The sequence below is a fragment of the Terrapene carolina genome, unplaced genomic scaffold (genome assembly GCF_002925995.2).
Source record: "Terrapene carolina triunguis isolate 2854851 unplaced genomic scaffold, T_m_triunguis-2.0 Scaffold85, whole genome shotgun sequence".
In the NCBI taxonomy this organism is placed as follows: domain Eukaryota; kingdom Metazoa; phylum Chordata; order Testudines; family Emydidae; genus Terrapene; species Terrapene triunguis.
Genome location: NW_020664436.1, coordinates 23,101,911 through 23,119,918, shown reverse-complemented (window position 1 = coordinate 23,119,918; position 18,008 = coordinate 23,101,911). Strand labels below are relative to the sequence as shown.

Below are 18,008 nucleotides of genomic sequence, written 5' to 3'. Positions count from 1 at the left end.
TGAGAAAGTTTGAAAACCCCTGCCCTAGGAAATCTATTCAGAGCTTTTTTTGGCATTTGTTCCTAGAGCAATATAGTATGGGGCTCTAATATGTCAGGATATTGAAGCTAAACAATGTATAGAAAGGGTTTGGGTTTCATGAGATACTTTAGCTCCTTAATTCTACTGATAACAATTTTAAAAAGTTAACTTTTCCAGAGGACAGTTCCTTTATATTTCTAGCAGAGATGGACCAGAGTCACATAGTTTTGATCCAGATTTGGAGTTGAATTTACATTTCTCCAAAGGCACTCCAATAGACTGCTGAGAGGGCACATTTCAGATCTGGGTCCAGATTCAAACTTCCTCCTGGTGGTGGGCCCCAAATGGAACAACTCTAATTGCTGAGCGGTGTTAAAATATAAACAAACAAACATACAATAACCTATGCTCAACAAGTCCACCTACTCTACATATGATTATCAGAGAGACAGCTTGCCTAGTCAATAGGGCACTGGGACTGGGAGTTAGGAGATCTGACCTGATCTGCTGTGTGACTCTGGGCAAGTCACTTCATCTTTCTTTGTTCTTTTAACCCTCTCACCCTCTGTGTGTTTGTGATGTGTATTAAAATCATCAGCTTTTCAGGACAGCAACTGTCTCTTCTTATGTGTTTGTTCAATGCCTCACGTAGTGGAGCCCCAGTTTTGTTTGGAGCCTTTAGTTACTATTGGAATGCTAATAATGTTTATAATAGCTTAGTTTAGAAGTCCTAAATTTATGTTAATACATAGTCAGTAATGAAACTTAACTTTAACAACATTGACCTATTTGGTTTTTAAAGTTATATTATTTACTAAAATTATGTCGAGGGTAATTTCCCTCCCCCCCAAATGCTATGTGAGGAGCTACCATATGTTTAGTTTGCTAGATTTACAAAACTCTAAACGAAGCTTAAAATCCATATGGAGCTATGGTAATTCCATTCAATTTGAGCAATTTAATCGTCACTGAACTTGAAAGGTCACTTGTCTTTTTAGATGAAAAGTACCATGTACAGTGCAGTAAGTTCAGCAGGCAATTTCTGGGAACATCTGTTTCAAGTGTCTCTTTTTATGTAGAATGTTTTATATCCCTACTTCCCACTCCTAAACCTTTTATGCCATATTCTGAACAGAACACGATCTTTCTTATGGTAGGCGGCAGGGCTGAGAACACCACCTATTATTTAGGTTGCCCAACACGCCCCATTGTAAGACCCTGGTTTCGGTTGCTCAGAACTTTGCCAAAATGTAACCATTTGGGCTGAAAATTTTCATGCCAAGTGTCTGCCTTGGTCTGAATTGTTTTGGAAAAATTCAGCCAAAACTGTTCAGCCATTTGTGAGAATAAGGCTTGGGGGGAAAAATACATTGTTTCACCATGTTAAATAATTATGGAGGCTTTTTTTTAAAGCTCTAGAAAGGCCATGCTTTGGATCAGGGACTTGAAATTTAGCCGGGGGAGACCTTTGTATTAGGGATATGCTTTTTGACATCCCAATGAAAATCCAGCAAAATGTGACCAAGTTATAAGCCTTTGAAAAATCGTAGTTCTCACATGCTCAGTAGAGACTCTTAGATTTTAGCAGCAAAATACCCTAGAGATTCAGTCCACATTGGGCATGCTTCAGCTTGTGGCTGAGTGGGACTGTCACTCCAATTGCAACTCTGGGCTATTGTGGGCCGTGCTGGATCTAGGCTGGATACCTGAATTAAGAGCAGCAAGACTATCCCTCCTGTGCTGCTTATGACACCCTTGCTGGGCCCAGGCACCATGGAGGAGGAAACTGCCTGATTCAAATGCAGAGGGGACAAGACCTTATCCATGGGGGCAGGAAGGGTAGTTAGGGGAGTACACTGGGACAAGGAGCCTGAGGGGTGGAAAGACTGGAACTGGAGGCTGGCAGGGGGGAGTGAGGAGGGAAACTGGGACTGGGCATTGGGATAGCAGGGGAAGACTAGATTGGGTAAGCAGACTAGAACTGGGAGCTAGGGAGGGAAATGGTGGAAGGACTAGGAGCCAGTAGGTGCGGGAGGGCTGGAAGAGGGAGACTGGTACTCGCTGGGAAAGGAGACTGGGACAGAGAACAAGTGGGGCAGGATATCCTATCCTATCCTATCCTATCTCCTAGAACTGGAAGGGACCTCGAAAGGTCATCGAGTCCAGCCCCCTGCCTTCACTAGCAGGACCAAGTACTGATTTTGCCCTAGATCCCTAAGTGGCCCCCTCAAGGATTGAACTCACAACCCTGGGTTTAGTAGGCCAATGCTTAAACCACTGAGCTATCCCTCCCCCCGTCAGATTCCTTATCTGATTTGAAGGTTCATTATCTGATTTGTCTCCTCTACCCATTCATCAAAGGATGAATGGGTAGAGGAGACAAATCAGATAAGGAACTTGGGGAAGGAAGAATTGAGACTAGCTGGGTGAGGAGACTGGGGCTGGCATGAGACACCTGAGGAATGGAGAGTGAGACTAGCTAGGTTAGGAGAATGGGACTGGGATGACGAGCCACCAGTGGGGAAGAGACATGACCAGGACAAGAACAAGTTGGTGGGGATGGGGCAGAAGGGGTCAAGCTTGGGGGGAATGGGCAGAAGGGTCTGTGCCCTCTAACACACACACCCTTCCAGAGCCTTCAGTGGAACCCACGATTCCTGAGTCTCACAATTCCTCTGCTGTCAGCAAATATCTATGAAAACCACTGGCAAAGTATATGTCCCATCCCTCTCTAGTGCTGGGCCACAAAGAGAATAATAACATGCTACTGCTATCAGTTATTCCATTAGATCAAATGGCAGAGGTCTGTGTCATGGATCAAAAGGTTCCAACCATGCTGATGATCCATGTGGGTGTCAATCGGATACCATATGATAGATTTTTTGGGGAAATTACACACCAATAACATAGTAAAAGAATGTTAAGGTTGCAAGGTCAAGCACTCAAAAGTTAGGAAATACAAGAATTAAGGCTTTCTTTGCAACCTTAACTTGGCCTCCTTATTTGTATGCAGTATGGCAGTCTTGAATCACATGATCGCATACTATTTTTTCCCCACAGGACCCCGTCTCATTCAGTGGACAGGCTAGACCTGCTCTGGGGGTGAATCAGCGTTTTATAGTGTAGAGGTCTGTGCAAACTCGTCACATTAAAACTAGGCAAACTTGCCTGGTTGTAGGTTTCAATGGAAGCTCAAAACTCATCAAGCTTCACCAAAACTTGAAGTCTTGGGCCAGCTTGCTGCCAGATAGGGAGCCTGGAGAGAGAGAGCAAGAGACTGACTTGCCACCAAAGGCTTAGAGAATACTTTTTACCCTTTTTTAACCCAGAGGAACCCATACCTCTCCCTCCAACTGAGCAGGCACCAGATCCCTTAGGCATCTTCTGAGAGGACCCCATGGGGGTACTGCCCTCCTCACCCACACTGTGCTCAGAGGGTGGTTAGATTTCACATTCTGCCTTTCTGTATGTTCAGGGTGTCTCGCTCTCTTATACAGGGAGTGTTGGTAGGCTTGCTGTATCCAACCTAAATCTATAGGAAACATCTTAAGGAGGGTGAGCTGCTTGTGCTCCTCTTCCCTGTCCCCCTTCCATTCAGCAGCAACGAAAGCAGGTAATGCTTCTCCAGTTCTGCAGCTTCCACTTTAACAGAGCTTCACAATGTTCTGTGTCTGAGATGTTGGAGAAGGCACTCAGTGAAATCTCTATTACCATGGTGCATTCTGATATGTGACAAATTCAGAATATGGTAAAGGCTAATAGCCATGGTAACCCAAGAACCATAGAGGTATTTCCTGGTCCTGCTGCTGAATGGACAGGTGAGCTAGAGCAAAGTTAAAAAATCCCACTTTCCTGAAGAAGTTTGATTTAGGGAGGAACGAGACAACCAGTAGCCCCTATAAATGTAATGGGGGAATGAGCTAGTTAACCACTCCCAGAAAATCCATTCATTTCCTAGTAATTTGTTATTTTGACTTTTTAACATATTTTTGCACAGTTTTTAGAGGGGAAAGTTAAGGTTGGTTGTGAGGTGTAAAATGGTTGAGTTGAGAGTACAGGAAAGATTATATGGTAGTGGAGATTTCTCAGCCTAGATCCCTTGACTATATTTTCCAAACATCAGGAATTGCCATACTGGTTCAAAGCGGTGGTCCATCTAAGGCAGTGTCCTGTCCCCAACAGTGGCCAGTGCCAGATGCTTCAGAGGAAGAAAACCTGCAATATGCAATTTTGAAATAATCTGTCCCAAGTTGAAGTTTCTTTTTAAATCCCATCAAGTAAGATTGACTTATACCTTGAAACCTAAGGATTTAAAGCCCTTCCAAACATCTTGAGAACATGACCTATGAAGCAAGGCTGAAAGAATTGGGTTTGTTTAGTTTGGAAAAGAGAAGACTGAGAGGGGACATGATAGCAGTTTTCAGGTATCTAAAAGGGTGTCATAAGGAGGAGGGAGAAAACTTGTTCACCTTAGCCTCTGAGAATAGAACAAGAAGCAATGGGCTTAAACTGCAGCAAGGGAGGTCTAGGTTGGACATTAGGAAAAAGTTCCTAACTGTCAGGGTGGTTAAACACTGGAATAAATTGCCTAGGGAGGTTGTGGAATCTCCATCTCTGGAGATATTTAAGAGTAGGTTAGATAAATGTCTATCAGGGATGGTCTAGACAGAATTTGGTCCTGCCATGCGGGCAGGGGACTGGACTCGATGACCTCTCGAGGTCCCTTCCAGTCCTAGAATCTATGAATCTATGAATCTGTTGGTTTTCTTTTTAACTCTTATTATTATTATTACTGGAAAATAACCTTTAAGCCCGGAAAGAAAGATAGCCTTTCTGGAATATTTTCTCTGTTCTGTGTAATTCACCATTTAACTTTCTTAATTCTTGCCTTTTCCAGAGGGGGTTCTCCTTCTACTAATGTTTCCCATAGAAATGCACTGGTTAGACTCAGTGCTTCTTCCCACAGAGCATGTTCTTTTGGATTTTCCCTCCTATGTCCATGGGGTGCAAAATTGCTTGCTGCTTTGCAATCCAAAATCTTGCTACTGTTATTGTGGCTTGATAAATCAGCTTGACATACATTTTGAGGAGTTGAAATGTAGTCTCTTGAAATTTGACTGGCTTTTCAAGTTAACCTTCAAATACACTGAAGCTTTGCCAGTTTTCAGAATATGACTTCACACATTTCATTCAGCAGACCTTCCACTATAATAGAAAAGATCAAATACTTTCAGCTAATCGTGTGCTTCTTTGTTTTTTAAAAATTCCTTTTTACATTTTAAAAGCCAAATCCTGCTATGCTTACTTAACACGTACTGTAATTCTGTTCTCTGTGTCATCCAGGTAGGTCCATTGAAATAAATGCATTTACTTCAGACTTACCCCAGTATAACTGAGAACTGAATTTTACCCTCAGACCTTTGCCAAACAAAATTCTCAGTAAAGTCAGTGGGAGTTTTGCTTAAGTTGGCCCAAAAAACCCTTGGGAAGGAATGTAATGCTTATGAAAGGGAGAGACTAATTGTATGGGCTTGCACCACATAGTGCAGGCATTCTGTTCTTACCTGCAAACCCCAGTACTATTTCAATCCTAGATTTAGAATACGGATTATTCCTAACTGTGCCAAAATGAATGTTTCCATTATTTTACTGGCAGATGTTGTATGGTGGTTAGAAAGGAGAATGGCGGTATATCATTGAGAATCAGCTGTGCCTGACCTTGATTGTTTGTAAGACTGGACTCAGGCTGTCAGGCCCCAGGAGGAAGAAGAAAATGTGATATAGTAATGACAGAACAAAAATGCTTAATCATTTTTCTCCAGATTAAGCTTCTATGGGAAAATCCTATTTCTGGTCTCAGCAAATACACTGGGGTCTATTCTTCTATGAAGATTTACAATATTTGTCCCCTTAATTGGCAATAACAGCGAAGTACATCAATCCCCAGAGCACTGGTGGAAAAATAGGCCCTGTTTGCTTTAATTTAAAAATAAACCTTTTTACATGTTCATGCAGTACACAGTCTCATAAATTATTTTCTCTGGCACCATCAAGCACTTTCTGAGCTACATTTAAGAGACTCATGCATAGCTTTTGGCTTGAGTTTTCTTGCACTAAATGGTGATGACTGGTTTTTATTAAAACAAAATCTAGAAATCTGCTGCTTGTCCTGTATTTCCAATGGATGGTCCAACGGTCTGAAATATTCATGTACTTGTCCTGGTGCTTCTTGAAATTCATTATCAGGAAAGTAACACAAATAGAATTTTTAAGTAGTTTTTTTTTTTTTTTTTAAAAGCCCTCCAGGTCACAACCCTTTCAATTACATGCACAAGAAAGCAAGGAGGCAACACTAGTCTGCTGTGAGAGGAGAGAGCCACAGAAAGTTTGCGTTCTTCTTAATTTAGTTAAAACATTTGGCAGAGGTGTACGTGGTGTAGCGATGTGAGGCTATTTTCAAGAGTGTTAGCATTTAACTGGCCTACTTTGGACTAGTGGTGTTCTCTTGTGTGTTACTTTTTGTCATTGAATAATGCTGATTTACTAAACTGTGTGCTTCAAGGGCATTGTAAAATAACAGGTAGGGGCAGGACTGAATTGTGAAAGCGAGAATTACTGTATCAGATCATGTCCAATTAAAATATGACAAGCACAGCAGGAGAAATTGGAAGTAGGGTTTATCTTTCATGTAAGAGAGGAAGTCACTATATCAGTTAGAAACAAAGTGAGTGTGAAACAGATTCTCCACCCTTTCTCATCCCTCTCCAAAAATTAATATCTATTGACATTTATATCGGGAAGAAGTTGTACTATCTCATGTTCAAGGGTATAATGGCAACTGAACGAAGAGCATTGCAGCTATACACATTAAAGCTATTCTTTCTCAAAGTACGTGTCAAACCATAAGTCAAAACATTTGTAACTGACAGATAAAAATAGTTTGAAAAATTAGGTTTTCTTTTAGCTAAAACTGTGGTATGTGATTAAAGGAAGGCTTACAGTCTTACAAGGTCTCTTGGGCTTTGCAGATAGACCTTTCAGGAAAAATAGGAATTAAAAGTATTTAAAAAACTAGATGCTTTTTACAAGTTTTGTAGTATAGTACAGTGTTACCTAATATAACAAGTTTTGATATAAAATTCTCTTTATTATGAGGTAGAGAAACTGCATTGGCCTTCCTCACCATTGCAATCCTTTACATAATCTATTTGTATAACATTCATTAGCACTTTGCTTACAGAGATGCAGAACTGTAAATATAAATAGATGCAATTCTTTACATGTAGCCGTTTTTGGTCCTTCTGGATCATAGCATGTTGTTGTGTTGTATAGCACCTCTTGAAGGTGAATTTGAATTGACAATGCTACGGAGAGCAATGTGAGGCTTTGCAAGAATATCATCTATAGAAACAATCATATCTGATTGGCTGAGCAAAGTGAGACCTTTCACTCAACTTTATGGAATTTCTCTGCTTGTCTGCCTGTTTGGTTGTAACCCGATAATTTTTGAACACCACATCTGATCAATTCCCAAAATTCAGGGAATCTTCTAGGTATCAGTGGGCACAACTCAACTGATTTTGGGGGAAATTGGAAAACTGGAAGGAAAAAATGGGGTGGGGGGACGACACAGCTCCTGGTATCTGGTTGTCACACCCATCATCTTTACATATGTCTGTAATTGTCTAACAATTACAGAACTTGTTGATGGCAGCTGTTAACACCTTCCAGCCTAACAACACCCACCCCCTTTCAGCTCTGTCCGTCCTTCCAATGGACCTTAAAATTTTGCCTCCTCCACCCCCCCCTCCCCCCGCAGTGACTTCTCTCTGAGACAGAAAGAAAATAAATAATTTAACAGATTACAAATTGTTGGGTAGATGAAGGGATGCAAGGAGCCCCTGGTGTGTGCAATGAGTTTGGCCTACAGAAGCATCAAACTGTACAACCCTGTAGTGTATTTGGAGGAATAGTCTATCAAGAGTTGATATCGTTTACATTATCAGTTTAAGAAGTTAAATATTCCCATCTGACCTAGAGACAGTAACTTTGCTTAGAGACAAAAATGAAGAACTATCTTTGCCACAGTATGGAAATGTTGATCCATTGGATGCTTCTGTCCTTCAAGAAAGGATTTATAATCTCTTTCGCATCTTGTCCAGGTTGGGGCATATGAATATTCAAAAAAGGACATTTTTAGTCCAGTGCATTAGAAATTTGCATAACATTCATTGAAATTAAGGCTAAAAATATTCCTTCCTTCCTTCATGTGGAATAAATGACATGCAGCAAACTCTTCAGATGTTAAGTCACTAGGAGATAGGTGGACATATGTATATCCTTACACATATTTGATAATGTCCAGGTCCCAGTGTATACAGGAGCTAGTCCGTGTTTTTTGTATGATGAGAAGAATCTACCTGTGCCCTCTTTCTTCTCTCCCCACCATCTGCATTACACAGCTGAGGGCAGAATTTAGCAATAATAATAAATTAAACACATTAATTTAATATATGCTTTAGACTTTAAGGTAGGGATAAACATTCAGATCCTAATTTTAATATGAAAAAACTAGTAGAATTCACCTTCAAACTGATACATATATAATATAGTGTGTAAGGGATGGGATGTAAAAAAATAATAAAAAAAACCAAGGGACATTTTTCACTAATAAATCTATGTATTTTACCTCTTCATCTTGATTCCTTAGTAAATAATAAGAGTAGACAAGTTAAAATTAAATAGCTACAGCACTCCCTAACTTTGACTTTTATTTTGCAGAGACAAACGTGAAGGAAGATGCTGTGAAATTCATGGAGATGCTGGAGGATAAGCTGCATAGGTAAGGATGGCATGGTGGAAACCTTTTAAAAAAAAAATCTAAAATGTTACTTTATAAATGTAACTGTTGCTTTAGAGTGTTGGTGAACACTTTGGAATATATTTTTTTAAAAATAGCAAAAATCAGAATTTAGAAAGGAATAGTTCAAAGGGAATTTTTGTTATTAATCTTTCATTCCATCATCCTGAAAAGCGTAACAAAATCTTATTTTAAAAAAAATATATAAAGGCTTGGAAGTACCATACGTTTCTACATTATGGGCCAAATTCATGGCCCTGCTGCAGCTGCTTTGCACTAGTCTGCCAGTGTAAAGTGGCCATATAGATCCGCATATCCAGTTAGTTGATTCCCCTGGTGTAAGGGTATTCTTCAGGGGCATAGACAGGTCATATACCACGTCAGCCTACCTCTGACATAGTGGGTATGACAAGACAGAAGGGGGCATGGTCAGGATATCACTGCATCCACCTCAGCACAAGTGATTAGAATGATCACGAGGCTGCTCTATTTTATGTTGTAGACCAGCCCAGTATCCAGCAGTTCTGGGTTGTGGGGAGCACAGCATTGATTTAAAACCAACCCCCCCCCCCCCCAGCAGTTGTACACAAAAGCACAAATTAGCTGGGCCAGATGATTTCTCCCATGAACTGTGTGCTCTTATGTATTAAGTAATGATCTACTTAATTTTGAATAGTTCTGAAAAATATAATGAAATCTTTCTTTCCTCTCTAGCCCCCACAGACTAATAGAAACCAAAACAACAATATAGCTGTTTTAAGAATATAACCCTACTCCGAATACCTATTTTTTAAACTACTGCAAAGATTAATATTTAATCCTCTTGCTATGTGAAGAACTCTTGTGCCTCCCTCAAGGGTTGCCTTGCCTTTCCGTAGCTTATCACCGGGTGCTGTGTTGCTGTTGTAATGGAACCATCTGTTAGAATGGACTTTGTTTTAAAGCGGTATTTACATTTTTAAAAGTCTGGCTACAGTCTGTATTATTGATTTGTGTAAAAATCTCCTTTGTACTGCTGGGCTGGAATAGAGAACGGTACTTCTACCCATGCAGTATTTACCATAATGGCTGAGGGAAGACTCCAAGTTTTTAGACCTGTTCATATGTGCTTTTGAATACTAAATATTTAGTAGGTTGTAGGTTCCATATTTAGCACTAAATCAAAACCATAGTGCAAAATCTTGTTTGTTTAAATTTTCATCAAGAATATAAATTCCAAAGAATATGGTGTAGCAACACAGTGATGTTTCTGGGTTTCGTAGGTTTATAGCAACACAACAGATCCCTCAACAAACAAAATCATCTTCTCTTTAACAGTTAACCACAGGGAAAGTCAGAGAAATGTCATTTGCGTTTTCTTTTGAGGGAATTTTCTGGTTGTGGGCAGACAATTGTGCTGCTAGCTTTGTAGTTAAGTATTCAGTTGCTTTAAAGAAATTAAATATTGCATTTGGGTTGTTGGGTTGTCTTATCAACTCAAAACTTTTTTTCTGCATTAATGTTGTTCTAATCCTAGGAATTTTTTCGGTGTGTTTTGTATATGCTGTGTGCTGTTAATGGGTTTTGAAAGAGTATGTGGCATGTGTCTCTCACCCACCCCCTTCTCCCAGTACTCATATTTCTGAGAGTGAAATTTGTGCTGGACTTAGCGATGCCATCATGCTGGTATTCATCCTGTTTTGGTGAAGTGTATCATTTCTGGGAAAGGATTGAAAGTTAAACCCTCCTGTGGCACTATACTATATATTGGAAGCCCATGCTGTCAAGTCATTTCTTTATCAACAAGGGGTGAACATTTCAAACTGGTTCTAACAGACTTCAGCAATATACTGTGTTGTAATGCAACATGTTCGAATTGTATTGATAGGTTGCATTCCGTAGTACCATATAGACTTTGCTATGTCTGTTTCAATCTTTGTTTTCTACTGAAACTACACTATAGGTCTTAATGTGTTATTAGTTAGAGGTTACTGTCATCAGGTTTTACTGAGAACTAAATACATGTACTTGAAGTTCTACAAGTACATTCCTACAGTCATATTAGTTCATTTGTCATGCATCTTTGACTGTTACCCCAGCCCGCTCTCACTCTCCATCTCCCTGGGACTTAGTCTAACGTTGCAGACACCTGAGCATCTTCAAAAGGCTACCATTTAAAAAAAAAATTATCTGTCAGAAAAACAGGTTCTCCCAAATATGGAAGCTCTCCCCCGCACTTCTCCCCCTAAAAAAAACCAACCCTATTTCTATCCAAGTCCCAAGATGGGCAAGATTCAGTCCTGCACTAGTGGTAGCTTTTCTGTACATATAAATGTCACAGTTCTAAAAATCTCCTATCTCAAGGAACTGCGGGTCTAGAAATGGGAGCTTTATTCATTGGAAAGAGGAGATTCCTAACTTTTCAATGGTAACAGCACCGACTTCTAAACGTAGATGGGCCTCAGATATCATCTCTCTCAAATTGTGATATGTTTAGGTATACAAAAATATTTCAGGTCTTTTTGGAAAGTTTCTAAGACTCTCTGAGCCCTGCACAAGTTGGACTTATGATAACTAAGGCATCTGATTTTATAGGGAGAGGGATTAAAAAAAATCTACTTTTTAGAAATACACTAAAACTTTCCTAAAACAGCTTTTCTATAACTTGTGACATATACAGAGTATATGAAGTATGATATAATGGTTTTATCGGGACTTGCTTAGGATGATGTGCAAAGCTCACTTTCAGCTTTACTGTTTGCGATTAATATGACTATGCCAAACTCATGACAAAAAAAAAACGTTTATTCCGCAATATATCATCATGTTTTGTATCTCAACCCCCTCCCAAAAAAAGCATATTTCTCCTACTTTCTTACCTCTACAGTGAGTTGTTCCTTCTCTCTGTTACTAGGAGGCAGTTCAGATTTGCCACTCTTAAGCAGAGAGCTAAGATCCTTGCATTGTATTAACCAACAGAATTGTTGTATCTCCTCAAGAAGTAACCAGGATGTTTCTGTCCTCCCTTTTACCAGAGTAAGAGAGTACATTAATATTAAAATGGATAAATTGAATTCATAGGAGGATTTCCCTTCAGCCTCAGTGCAGGTGCAGTTTTCAACAGTGGCAGAGCCCATCCCTAGAAGGGTTGCCAAAGTTAAAAGATCTAACAGCACATCAGAAAATGTACTCATTTTAGCACACTCCTCCAACCATGAACTGTGAAACTGTTTGTTTCGTGTCCAAAAGGAAGTATCTCCTGAAATTCAAGGTACTACTCAGTGCTCACCAGAAGAAGCGAGGGCCTCTTGAAGAGAAACAGAGAAGTTACCAGCTCCTTCCTGTCAGCAAGGCTACCAGGTCCCTGCTGAACACTTAGAGGGTATTTTCTGATTAGGAAAAAAGGTGTGATCTTACCTCATTGTATCAAACATATGGTAACAAACACTAGGTAAAATCCTAGTGAAGTCAAGACAGTTTTTAGCTTTCAGATGTGTTAGCAGGTCAAGATAAAGACTATGAGGGAGCCTACTGTTTACCTTAACCTCATGTTAAAATTGCAACTGCCTTGTCTTATCTAGTGTTAGTTACCATGTTTTTTCCTAGCACAGACCATGCCTAAGAGGGCCTCTGCAGCTGCCAAAAGCAATGAGGTTTAGTCATGTTCAGTGGTAATCCTTAGCTGACTGTCTTAGGTGGAGTTCATTTTCTTATGCGTGAATGCCTAGCATATCAAGGAATCGAAGAACATCACAGCAGATTTGACTCATCAGATGCTACCTTAACCTATGTGAACGGAATTTGCACAAGTTCACATTCCTCCTTCTTACTTTCAAGTGGGAAGTATCAGTGGAGGAGCTATTCATGTCCAGAATGAATGCAACGTCTTCCCTTCTTGTTTGACAGATAAAAGATGATTGTGCGCTATGATAGCTGTGGGCACTGTGCCATACTTATGACCTGTGGGTTTGCTTTATACAGTAAAAGCTGTATTATCTGGCCCTGTACCAACTGGAAAGCTCTATAAACCAGCATTTCTAATCTTCATAGGAAGTCCGGTTCATAGACCGATTGATGCAGGGCTGGCAGGCTCCCTACCTGGCGCTGCGTGGCTCCCTGGAAGCGGCGACATGTCCCTGCTGCTCCTAGATGGAAGAACAGCCACGAGGGGTTCAGAGTGCAGGAGGGAGTGCGGGGCTCGGGGCTGTGGCGCAGGAGGGGGTGCAGGGCGTGGGCTCTGGGAGGGAGTTTGAGTGCGGAAGGGGGTTAGAGCTCAGGAGGGGTTTTGGGGTGCCAGATCCAGGGCACCTCACCTCAGGCGGCTCCGCAAGCGGCGACCTGTCCCTGCTGCTCCAAGGCGGAGGCACAGCTAGGTAGCTCTGTGCACTGCCTCTGCCTGCAGGCACCGCCCACGCAGCTCCCATTGTCCACAGTTCAAATAAACTAAGTTTTTTGGCTGAAAATCTTTATTCAGTTAGTATTCATAAGAACGGCCGTATTGGGTCAGACCAAAGGTCCATCTAGCCCAGTATCCTGTCTACCGACAGTGGCCAATGCCAGGTGCCCCAGAGGGAGTGAACCTAACAGGTAATGATCAAGTGATCTCTCTCCTGCCATCCATCTCCACCCTCGGACAAACAGAGGCTAGGGACACCATTCCTTACCCATCCTGGCTAATAGCCATTAATGGACTTAACCACCATGAATTTATCCAGTTTTCTTTTAAACGCTGTTATAGGCCTAGCCTTCACAACCTCCTCAGGCAAGGAGTGCCACAAGTTGACTGTGCGCTGTGTGAAGAAGAACTTCCTTTTATTTTTTTAAAACCTGATGCCCATTCATTTCATTTGGTGGCCCCTAGTTCCTGTATTATGGGAATAAATAAATAACTTTTCCTTACCTACTTTCTCCACATCACTCATGATTTTATATACCTCTATCATATCCCCCCTTAGTCTCCTCTTTTCCAAGCTGAAAAGTCCTAGCCTCTTTAATCTCTCCTCATACGGGACCCGTTCCAAGCCCCTAATCATTTTAGTTGCCCTTCTCTGAACCTTTTCTAGTGCCAGTATATCTTTTTTGAGATGAGGAGACCATATCTGTACGCAGTATTCAAGATGTGAGCGTACCATCGATTTATATAAGGGCAATGATATATTCTCCGTCTTATTCTCTATCCCCTTTTTAATGATTCCTAACATCCTGTTTGCGTTTTTGACTGCCTCTGCATACTGCGTGGACATCTTCAGAGAACTGTCCACGATGACTCCAAGATCTTTTTCCTGATTTGTTGTAGCTAAATTAGCCCGCATCGTATTGTATGTATAGTTGGGGTTATTTTTTCCAATGTGCATTACTTTACATTTATCCACATTAAATTTCATTTGCCATTTTGTTGCCCAATCACTTAGTTTTGTGAGATCTTTTTGAAGTTCTTCACAGTCTGCTTTGGTCTTAACTATCTTGAGCAGTTTAGTATTATCTGCAAACTTTGCCACCTCACTTTTTACCCCTTTCTCCAGATCATTTATGAATAAGTTGAATAGGATTGATCCTAGGACTGACCCTTGGGGGACACCACTAGTTACCCCTCTCCATTCTGAGAATTTACCATTTATTCCTACCCTTTGTTCCCTGTCTTTTAACCAGTTCTCAATCCACGAAAGGACCTTCCCTTTTATCCCATGACAACTTAATTTACATAAGAGCCTTTGGTGAGGGACCTTGTCAAAGGCTTTCTGGAAATCTAAGTACACTATGTCCACTGGATCCCCCTTGTCCACATGTTTGTTGACCCCTTCAAAGAACTCTAATAGATTAGTAAGACACGATTTCCCATTCTGACTTTTGCCCAACAATTTATGTTCTTCTATGTGTCTGACAATTTTATTCTTCTGACGTTAGACTTACTGGTCTGTAATTGCCGGGATCACCTCTAGAGCCCTTTTTAAATATTGGCGTTACATTAGCTATCTTCCAGTCATTGGGTACAGAAGCCGATTTAAAGGACAGGTTACAAACCTTAGTTAATAGTTCCGCAACTTCACATTTGAGTTCTTTCAGAACTCTTGGGTGAATGCCATCTGGTCCCGGTGACTTGTTAATGTTAAGTTTATCAATTAATTCCCAAACCTCCTCTAGTGACACTTCAATCTGTGACAGTTCCTCAGATTTATCACCTACAAAAGCTGGCTCAGGTTTGGGAATCTCCCTAACATCCTCAGCCGTGAAGACTGAAGCAAAGAATCCATTTAGTTTCTCCGCAATGACTTTATTGTCTTTAAGCACTCCTTTTGTATCTCGATCATCCAGGGGCCCCACTGGTTGTTTAGCAGGCTTCCTGCTTCTGATGTTCCTAAAAAACATGTTGTTATTACCTTTTGAGTTTTTGGCTAGCCATTCTTCAAACTCCTCTTTGGCTTTTCTTATTACATTTTTACACTTAATTTGGCAGTGTTTATGCTCCTTTCTATTTACCTCCCTGAACCATTGTTCTCTCACAGAAACATGGACTATCTAGATAAAAGTATTGTCGTATCCACATTAGTTAAGATGTCTTTAATTATAGTCTTAATGATTTTATTCTTTGAAGAACTAGGAAGTCCTACTAATTATGGATATAAGCATATGTCACAAGTCCCTTTGTGAAAAAAGCCTTCCTTAGACTGAGGCTCCAAGATAGAAAAGAAGTTACACACAAATATTGCAGGGTTATTAGAGCAGTAAGTTTCTGGCCATTATTTACAAACCTGGGTGCCTAAAGTTAGTCTCCTAAATCCACATTTAGGCACCTAAATTAAAGTGGCCTGATTTTTAGAGGTGTAGAGCACCCATAAATCCTTCTGAAATCAACAGAAACTGTACTTTTGAAAATCAAGCCCTAAATATGGGAGTCTAACTCTAGGCACCCCGATTTTCAAATTTTGGCCTTCCTTTTTTAGGCATGCAGAGAGTGTCACTCCTGTTCAGCTGGGTTAAAAAGAACCTACTTTCTATCAAAGTTCATTCAGACTGCTTGAGTGGGAGAAACTTCCTTCCAGGTGTAAGAGGCCTAAAATGTATATCTCCACACAAAAATTTTCATTAACTTTGAGCTAAGGTTGCTAGATTATCTATCCTACCAATGCAAGCCATAAACAAGAAGGAAATAAGCACTAACATATTCAGCATCCCATCTTTGTCTCATTCATTAGTTCCCCTTCTTAGCCTCAACCTCAGCTACCTCCCTTCCACTGCAAGCAGCACAAGGTATTATAAAACGTATGTGTGCAATGGTTGGAGTTTGTGGCTGAAAATTAGAAGACCCTGAAGAACTTTGCAAAACAAAGTAGAATTTCAAAAAGTGAACATTTAAAAAATGTTTTCTCTATAAAAGTTAGAAAATATCTCACTAAAAAAATTACATAGAAAATTGAATTAGCCTATGAAGAGTCATGCCAAATTGTAAACTAAATTAAATAATTAAAATATGAAACATGGATTTGATTGCTGCTTTAAGTGAAAATCTCAACACAGCCTTTACTGTGGAGTCACTACTGATGCTTCTATGAGTCAAATGTCAAGTAAAATATTTAAATAATTTTAAAATGTGACTTTTCATGCTAATTAAAGCCAAGTATCATTAAAAGGTGCAAGCTGCTTTATAAGAGTCAGGGTGAGAAAACAATAAGGTTTATTTTTAAAAGTTCCATTAAAGCTGAAAATCTCTAGACATCTGTTCATTTGTTTCAAACATTAATAATGAGTCTTCAGTGGTATCCATAAAAAATATTTGGAATGTACCAGCTCTTATGATACATGAGAGCAGCTTCTAACATCCCTGTCAGTCACCAATTAAAACCTCAAACCATTAAGCAAATTGAGCAAATATGTCAGAATCAGCCCAAGAATGTCGTTGTCTTGGTCTGTGGGTTGCAAGCCATAAGTTTTGCCACATGACAACCAGGTTTTATGGCATACTTAAACATTTTTTGAATGGCACTGTATTTTAACATGAGTCTTTCCTTATCTACAGCCTATTATTAATGATAGATTTACTGTGCAGGAGCATCTACTAAGAGAAAATATTTCTTGATGGAGCAAGTCGGAAAGCAAATAGAAAGTCAAGAGAACCCAAAAATCGTAATACCATCACTTATCCTTTCCAACACATTCAGAATGTGAGAACCAGAAATATCATGGAAAAATTAAACATAGTATCAGCACAAACCCCAGTAACCAGCTCCATTATTAATTAAATAACTAAACTTTTTAAAGGTATGTTGTCAAAGTTGTCTGCTGTACTTTAGGTCACCTATCCTACAAGTTGTTCTGCATTAGCAGACTCCTACCATCTGAAGCCCTGTTCAAGGTCAGAGGGGCTCCGCTCAGACACAGGGTCCATGTGTAACAACCTGAAGTATCAGAGCCTAAATTGGTAAGAGCATAAACCTGTAGACTTCAGGCATTTTGTTAATAAAGCACTTCTTATTTAGGTGCCTAAATATGGGAGCCTAACTCTAGGCACCCAGATTTTCAAATTTTGGCCTTGCTTTTTTAAACATGCGGAGTCATTCCTCTTCAGCTGGGTTAAAAAGAACTTGCCTTCTATCAAAGTGGGTTTTCATGCACAAACTTCTTATATACATAGTGGATGAGATTTCCCTCCCATTATGGCTTCTGTATGCTGCTGCACACAAAGCCCCACAGCTTGCTGGTGGAGGATTCCCTTGGTGGAGACACTGCATTGGCCAGGTGTAGGTTGACCAAAATAAGTCCCCTCACAAGTCCCAAAGTGGGGGCCATTCTAGGGAGCACAGGATGGGCTGCAGTAATGTAGAATAATCCCCAGCCTGCCTAAATAATGTGGGGGGCTGTTTCAGCCTCTTGAGTAGTTCATATTTGGAAGTGTGCTAATGTGACTTGAAGCTACCTTTGTCCTCCCTTCCCCAATGCTGCAAGTTGTATGCTGTACCTCCAAGAGACTCAGCACAAAATCTCATCCATTGTTTCTAAATACACTAATTTTGATTCACTTAACAGTTCTGCTGCAGTAAAGGTAAATGCAGGTTAGACAAAATATACCTTACTAGTGACACGTTTTGCTCTTTTTTTCCCTCCCAGCCACCCTTAGTCATACAACAGCTGTGAGAACATTAGTTACAAAATA

General features: G+C 40.2%; 1 protein-coding gene across 1 annotated transcript in view; it reads left to right on the top strand.

Annotated features, from left to right (window-relative positions):
• The window catches only part of DISC1 (DISC1 scaffold protein), a 339,029-nt gene that overhangs the window by 243,026 nt on the left and 77,995 nt on the right, over positions 1-18,008 (top strand). Inside the window, 1 exon segment of the mRNA XM_024209411.3 lies at positions 8,803-8,863. Coding sequence (XP_024065179.3) covers positions 8,803-8,863 — 61 coding nt within the window.